Source organism: Chenopodium album, chromosome 8 (genome assembly GCF_948465745.1).
Source record: "Chenopodium album chromosome 8, dcCheAlbu1.1, whole genome shotgun sequence".
Taxonomy (NCBI): domain Eukaryota; kingdom Viridiplantae; phylum Streptophyta; class Magnoliopsida; order Caryophyllales; family Amaranthaceae; genus Chenopodium; species Chenopodium album.
In genome coordinates this window covers 58,161,324-58,169,554 of record NC_137841.1, presented here as the reverse complement: position 1 = coordinate 58,169,554, position 8,231 = coordinate 58,161,324, and the positions used below count along the sequence as shown (strand labels likewise).

Genomic DNA, 8,231 nt, shown 5'->3' with positions numbered 1-8,231 from the left:
GGATTAATTAAATCAAGCCTAGCATGTTACCAGGGCCGTCGCTGGACCAGGGCAGGTGGGGCAACCGCCCTGGGCCCAATATTGTAATGCTCTGTTTTTGTTATTAAAGGGCCTCCAAAAAAAAATTGAACCTTTGATCTCCGTATAATTAGATTAACAATTTCCATAATGATAATAAAAAAAAACTTCAAATCTTCAATTCCCATGATTTTCGTTCCCAATATTTAGTTTTTTCCTAAATATGCTCTAAGACATCAATTACATCCCACTGAGACTTTTCCAATACCCAAAATTTAATTTTTTCTATAAAAAAATTCCTAGTACGGAGTAAAATAATGATATTTTACGCTAGGGCATATTACTAGCTGTATTTATATCTATGCATCATTTGAAGTCCATAATTCACCTATATAATCTGTTTATTCTTTTTTTTTTCTTCTTACAATATTTACTTAATTTCTGTATATTTGAGTGCTACCTAAACAATCTGAATCCTCACCCCTTAAAAGGTTTCACTTTGCTCCCTTATGAACAGTAGCAGCATGTGCCAATTGCATGTGTGAACTGCTGACATGGCATGGCTGTGTAAACATTTTCACTTCCTTGAAATCTTCACCTTCGCTAATCTGAGGTGGCAAAGTGTGTGGCAAGGTGTAACTAATACACTGAGGTGGCATAATGACATGTGTTCTGCTTTCCTTATTCAGTTTAGCGGTGACTTAAGTGAGCACTTGTCTTCTTCATCATTTCTTTTTTGATGTTTATGGAGGCTAAGCTCTCAACTTTGGATAAACCGCCTTATTTTTTTTGTTCCAATTTTTCCTTTCCTTTTGTATAAGCTCTCATTTTTCTTTCCCTTCCTTCTGACACATCATTGTATATTAATCCTTGGGTTTGTTTTGCCGGCAGCTAATTCGATGTGTTGCCAACTATTGCTTCTTTACCTTCTGCTTTTGAAAAAGCAACACCACAGCATATCATCAATGGCTGCAAAATGTCAAAAAACCTTCCAAATTATCATGAAAAGGTATGTGTTAAGGGGTATTGATATGCTACTGTATGTTTGCCTTTTATACACTAATATGGTGAAGTAGATCTTCCCTTATAATTATATTAATAAGATACAAAAAAAAAACTACTTATAAATAGATTATTTTATCAATCACATTAATTTAAAATCAAAATAAATAATCAATTTATTAGATTGAATTACATTGTGCTTAAGTATTCGTTACTTTTTTTATTTCAAATTATATTCTGCTTATTAAGTAATTAATTATGTTAATAATAATATTTATAGCTATTTTAATAGATTAGTTTATCAATTAAATTAAAATCAAAATAAATAAACGATTTATTGTAGCACATATTGGTAAGATTAACATTTTAGATTCAATTACATGTGGCTTAGGTAGTTATAATAGTTAATGTTTTTATTTTTCCTCGGGAACCTTATCCTTCATGCATGTATAGAATTGGGGATTTCAATTATAATTTGTACTATCCTAATAGTCTAATACATACCTTCTAAGCTAACAAATAAAATGACCTCATTAACATTTGGAGGTGTTCAAAATGCTAGCAAATAAAGTGGTGTTCACGAGGCTTATTTTGACTATTGCTTTATTAGTGTTATGTTAACACAATAATGGTGTGTCAGCATCAACATACAGAAGGTGCTTTGGAAGGTGTTTTGACATTTTGCTTATTATTATCTATAAAAGATCAATTGACTTCTATTTATATATTCTTCTTTGGTTGAAATCATTCACCCTATTTCTTTTATAAAAATTAAGTGAGGTCGGTGAGGTAAAAAAAGGGTTGAACTCAGAACTCTTGGTGAGGATTCCATGCTCTTACATGGTTAATTTAATTATCTTTGTTATAGTTGAATTTGATACATCTTCACTTTGAATGTACATTGATCTTATTGGACTTACTTGGATTTCTAATCAAACAAAATACACCTTCACTTGCTTACCATGACAACAGTTATCCAATCACTGGTTTTAATGAACTTTACACTTGCACACTGATTTTGTATTGATTTTTTCCATTCTGTTGGTAAAATGTACACTGATCTTATTTGACATTTATGTAGGTTTTGATGAGGCTGTTCTGTAGAGCTTAAAGATTTCTGTATAAACAACATTAGCTGATGAACAATTGTATATTTCACCGGTTAGAATATTGATTGCAATATCATTATTTATGCAGGCTGGTGTTGGGGTCTTGTTCACCATATTTTGGCTGGTGTTAGGGTCTAGTTTGCCATCATCGGCCCATAATTATTGGTATGTTTTTATGGTTTATTTTTGGCTCTTGATTTGTTCTGGTACTGCTTATATATTTCATTGTGTTTTTAGTCTGTGACATATGTTAGAATTTACTATTGTGTTTTGTTTAGATTGTGTTGTTAATGTAGCTTATGTATCTTATTGTGTCTTTATTATTTGGTTCATTTGTGTTCTAGGTGTATGATACATGTTGAGATTTACTATTCTATTTTGTTTAGCTTAAGGTATAAATGTGAATGTGTGATGGCACGTTCTGTCTCACTAAAGGTTAATGCCTTTTACAGTGTGTTCTTTTTTTTTTTTTTGGGTGGTGTGTTTTATTGTTAGGATCTCTGGTGTATGATGAATCTAGAATATTGACCTTGTATTTTTAGTGTATGTGTGTGGTATTTTATTTGCTTTATAATGGAAGGGCTTTGCCTGTGTTAGTTTAGGATAGGATTGTTTAGAATGTTTTCTAAAGTTTCTGATTTAGGTGGGTTATGTTCTAGAATTAGTGAATAGGAGGGAAGTTAATTGTTTGATCGGTTGGCCATGCACACAGGTGATGGAGCTAGAGTCTCGCAAGATTTCTATTTCCTACTGTAGCTTGTTACAGCAGGTGATGGATCACCTTCACTTTCCACCACCTGTTTATGAATTAGTGGACATTACTAAGAATCATGTGAAGTTGCTTTTGGAAACGACAAACCTTGGATTTTCACACACCTACACTTTTGATGGTGGTGAGGGTGAGAAGTTGGAGTTTTCTTCTGAAAAAGTAGCAGAGGATGCTATCCGGCACTTGAGGGCAGAGTTTGACCTCTGTATTCATGACCGGACGAGTACTAACATTTGGATGTATAAGCGCTGTGAGTTGTTGTTCCAACTGAAACATGATGCTTTGGAGTCTAAGGAACGGACGCTGCAGAAACCACCTGTAAACTGGCTTAGTGCTTTCCCTGAGAAGGCAGGTGCTAAGGATGTTTTTATTAACTACTTGGATGTGCTGCATGTGCTAACTTTAAAGACTCGTGCGCGAGTCTCGGCTATTGAGTCCTCTGAACTTGCTCTGCAGGGATATGTGGCTTGGCTAACAGTGTATTGTCCTGGAGACACTGTTAACATGGAGTGTATAATCAGTGATGTATGCATTGGTGAGGCAGCTGCTAAGCAAAATGCTACTATGAAGGCTGTGTCTTTTCTTCAGTGCAAATACAGGCTAGATATAATTGACCTAAACTATGGCCGAGAAAAATATGCTGGAATTAAGCGTTCTTTAGCACGAGAGAGCTACATGTCTGCTCAAGAACGTGTTCTGGGTGTGCAGGGAACGCTTCACTTGGCACCTTTCCTAGACGAGTGTGACTGCAACACACCTAGATCCCCTTGTAGCAAAATCAGAACTCCAAGCCTACCACCTAATACTCCTTGTAAGCGTAGGGCTAATTTCAAGAGGGAAGGTGCTGCTAATCGGCCAACTGTAATTAACTTTGTTTAAGGTTCCATTTGATTTGGAGGCTATGTTTAAGCACGCCAAAGCCACTTGTTAGGAGACTCTATAGAGATGGGGGGTTAAATTTTAGAATCTCTGTAGACTGCTAGCCTTTTTAGTGTTGTCCTTTTGTAAACCTAAGAGCTATAATGCTTAGTAGACTTTGTGCTAATGTGTTTGTTGTATTGTGAACCCTATTGCTATGTATTTTGCTTTATCTTAGGATTTTTCTATGTAACTGCTGCTTATGCTGCTGCCTTTTTATGAGCAGTGAAATCTATTACTTTATAATTATACATATGATTTCACTATTAGTGTAGCTACTTATATCTATATTCTATTAACTTTCTTATTTGTAGTATGGATAGTGAAGTTTGGCTATTTATTATGCACTTATGTGATTTACTGACTATATATGGTAGGAGTTTACTTTCTCCTTAATTGTATCAGTACTGGCCAACTATGGGTATTGTCTTTCATCTTACTACCCTATTATACTGTTCTAGATTGTGTGTGCTAGGATTCTTACCTTATATCATATGCTATCTTTCCATGCTACAGACTTTCCTGATTACCTTTCGTCTTCTAAAACAAAAACTCGAACAAGCAAACGAGCACATGCAATCACTGGGGAGCAAAAAAAAAAGAAACAGAGAAAGCCTAAACCTATAGGGCCAGGTAGTGTATTATTCAGTTTGCTATATTTTCTTTCTTTGTTAAACATGTTGGCCAAATTGTAAACTAAGAGTTGGTTATAAAAATGTAGTTCGAGATGCCTAGGATGTTGGTCAGCAAATGCCAACAGCTCCTTTAGAATTGGCAGCCCCTTATTTATGTGATAAATGCCTGGCAAAAAAATTTGCTTATGAATCTCCTAAATTTTGCTGTAATGGTGGAGAGTGTGTGATTGTCTATAATAAGCTTCTGCCTGAAATTATTAGACTATTCACTTCAAAAGATGAAATTGCTTAACACTTTCAAACATATGCGCGTTTATATAAGAACATGTTCGCTTTCAGCTCTTTGGGAGGTGCATTGGAATCACAATCAAAACAAGGTGTATATGCTTTCAAATTACATGGGCAATTATACCATTTTGTCCCTAGCTTGTTACCTGATGGCAAACAGCCACAGTTCCTTCAGCTTTACTTCTATGATTCTCAGCATGAGGCTAAGAATCGGCTTGGCCTCTTCCCAGAGCTCCAAGCTGATGTTATTGCAATTCTTATGGGAATTATGTCACATAACCCTTATGCCAGATTTTTTTAAATCTCTGAGGGATATTCCAGTTTCAGCTGAGACTGTGATTACCCTAAACAAAGACCCTACTTTGGATCAGCGGGTGTACAACGCTCCTACGTCTGATGAGGTGGCTGCTATATGGGCTGATGCCAGTGCATCCCATCAACAAAATAGTCCTCACTTCACAGTGTATGGGAAGTATGATAAGGGCCATCGTATAATGCATTACTATGGCTGCTATGACCCTCTGCAGTACCTTTTGTTATTCCCACGTGGGGATTGTGGTTGGCATCATGGCCTTATGAAAATGTCTTCTTGTGGGCAGCCTAATAATCAAAGCTTTGTAGGCAACGCCACTGCAGATGAGGATGATGATGTTGTGGCTGCTGCATTGCTACAAGAAGATGAACCATGTAAGATCTTACTATACTCTTTTGCGTAGCTAGCATAGGTGCATTGCTGATACATTCTATACTCAATTAAATGGACGTTATAGTTAATTTTTTTACGCATATTTTAGTCTCAGCTGCTGCTAATGGCAAAAGGGGTAGGTTCATTTCTCCTAAGGAGTATTATGCTTATCGCTTTCAAATACGGATTGGCAATTACTTGTTAAGAGCAGAACGGCTGTTTTGTAGTTCATTGTGGATATGTATGTGAAGATTGAAAATACCCGCTTGGATTTTTTCCGGAAAAACCAGAAAAAATCAGAGCTGATTTGTATCAAGGTATTGTTGATACATTGGATGGTGGGGAAACAGATGCATCTAATGTTGGTCAATCAGTCATATTGCCACCAACGTTCCTTGGATTCCCTCGAGATTTGAGCAAGAGGTACCTTAATGAAATTACTCTTGTACAAATGTTTGGCAAGCCGGATCTCTTTGTCACTATGACTTGCAATCCCAACTGGCCAGAAATAAAAGCAGAACTTGCTCCTGGCGAACAAGCTCAAGACCGACCTGATTTAATTGCGCGTGTTTTCAGGGCAAAACTTATTGCGTTGAAAAAGAAAATTATGGATGAAAATGTCTTTGGTGAAGTAGCAGCTTTCATTTATGTCGTGGAATTTCAGAAGCGTGGTCTTCCGCATGTTCATATGTTGATCATTCTAAAACCAGGATACAAGATTAAGGAACCAGCCTTGTACGACAAGTTCACTTGTGCTGAGATTCCTAGCAGTGACAACCCTTATTTGCGTAAGATTGTTCTTCGCCATATGTTGCATGGCCCTTATGGCATGGACAATCCTAGCTGTTCGTGCATGAACAAGAAGGGGTGGGAAGGAAAATGTAAATATGGCTACCTAAAATCATTCAACGACACAACCACGAACAATGATAGCGACTACCCTGCTTACCGTAGGCGTGACACAGGTGAGTCTATTCGAATCATAGGAAGAAGGCTAGACAACCAATGCGTGATCCCCTACAATCCGTATTTATTATTATCTTTGATTGCCATCTAAATGTGGAGATTTGCTCCACAATTCAAGCTGTAAAGTATTTGTATAAATATGTCTACAAAGGGCATGACAGATGTTCATTCAATATAACAGAAACATGCGTAAGGTAACCTGTTAATGAAATTGAACAGTTTCAGTCAGGTCGTTGGGTGTCTCCTTGTGAAGCTGCTTGGCGGATCTTTTCATTTGATCTTTATGAAATGATCCCACCTTTACTATTGCTGCAGGTGCACTTGCCAAACCAACACTTCGTTAGGTTTAATGCTTCTGACCAGCTAGAGGATGTAATTGCTGACAGTAGAAAGACCAGAACGTCGTTAACTGAATTTTTCAGAAAGAATGCGGCATTTCCAAACAAACCAAAATTATTGTATTCTGAATTTTCTGAACATTTTGTGTGGCATCCTGCTTCTAAGACATGGAAAAAACGTTCTCATGGTGGTGTCGTCAGCAGATTAGCCTTTGTTTCCCCATCTGAAGGGGAAAGATATTTTCTCCGTCTTCTCTTAACGTATGTAAGGGGTCCCACATCATTTGAAAACTTTTGTACTATTAATGGACTTATATTCCCTACATTCCAAGAAGCTGTTGTAAGGTTGGGTCTGCTTAGTGAAGATGATGCAGTGGAAAAGTGTATGGATGAAGCTGCTACTACACAGATGCCACGGGCACTACGAAGGTTATTTGCAACACTGCTTATTTTTGGTAACCCGCGTGACCCTTTAGCATTGTGGCATAAATATTACGATGCTTTTTCTGAAGACTACAACCATTCATTCAGAGGTGAAGAACAAAAGGTGAAAGCACTAACAGTTCGTGATGTGGAGCGATATTTAGAAGAGATGGGAAAGACATTACAAGAATTTGGGCTTGGAGTCTTAAGTTATCTCTTTTGATGAAGGGCTTACCAAGACTAAAGATATTGCAGATGCATTAAACGCACCCATTCCTGGTGAATATATTGAAGCAATTTCTACATTAAACAACATGAAACATGAAGCTTTCAATGCAATTATGAGCAAGATTAACAGTGAAGAACCAGAAGCCTTTTTTTATTGATGGCCCTGGAGGCACAGGTAAAACTTACCTTTACTGTGCTCTCTATGCTGTTGTTAGGCAGATGGGCAAGATTGTACTTCCTACAGCAACATCAGGCATAACTGCATCAAATATGGTCACAGGTCGAACAACTCATTCACGCTTTAAACTACCTCTAGATCACTCTGTGTCATTAGCTTGCAATGTGTCTAAGCAAAGTGGTCTTGCAGCCCTATTAATATAAAGCACTCTGATAATTTGGGATTAAGCTTCAATGGTACTGAAAGAAAACGTTGAATCCCTTGACCTACTACTTAGAGATTTATGTGAGGAAGACCAACCATTTGGTGGTAAAGTTGTCATCTTTGGAGGAGATTTCCGACAAGTTTTGCCTGTTGTACCTAAAAAATCCCAAAAGGAAGCAGTGGCAACAAGTTTAGTTTCTTCTCATCTATGGAGCAGCTTTACGCGTATTAGACTAAGTGAGAACATGCGTGCACGTACAGACCCACTGTTCTCTGAGTTCTTGCTCGCTCTTGGGAATAGCCAGCTACAGGAAACAAAAATTGGTAACATCCAACTTCCCGATGAACTAATCGTCCCATTTGAAGAAGAAGGTGTTTCCTTCTCACAGCTTATTAAAGAGGTTTTCCCAGAAATGTGAGCAGGTCACTTTAGCCCAGAAATCTTTACTGATCGTGCTATATTAACACCT

The 8,231-nt window shown here is 37.2% G+C and overlaps 1 protein-coding gene across 1 annotated transcript; it reads left to right on the top strand.

Moving 5' to 3' along the window:
• The first annotated feature begins 4,888 nt into the window (after positions 1-4,888).
• LOC145643084 (uncharacterized) lies at positions 4,889-7,374 on the top strand. The gene is made up of 5 exons (XM_081694249.1): positions 4,889-5,426; positions 5,534-5,665; positions 5,775-6,389; positions 6,509-6,579; positions 6,706-7,374. Exons 1-5 carry the CDS (start codon positions 4,889-4,891, stop codon positions 7,372-7,374), a joined length of 2,025 nt encoding a protein of 674 aa, XP_081550375.1.
• The last annotated feature ends 857 nt before the right edge of the window (positions 7,375-8,231 follow it).

What these genes read in the sequence shown, in the direction of transcription:
- LOC145643084 (XM_081694249.1), top strand. Translation starts at nt 4,889, where the DNA reads ATGGCAAACAGCCACAGTTCCTTCAGCTTTACTTCTATGATTCTCAGC. An exon ending in GCTACAAGAAGATGAACCAT is followed by an intron (nt 5,427 to 5,533) that starts GTAAGATCTTAC and finishes CGCATATTTTAG; the next exon opens with TCTCAGCTGCTGCTAATGGC. An exon ending in TTGTAGTTCATTGTGGATAT is followed by an intron (nt 5,666 to 5,774) that starts GTATGTGAAGAT and finishes GTGGGGAAACAG; the next exon opens with ATGCATCTAATGTTGGTCAA.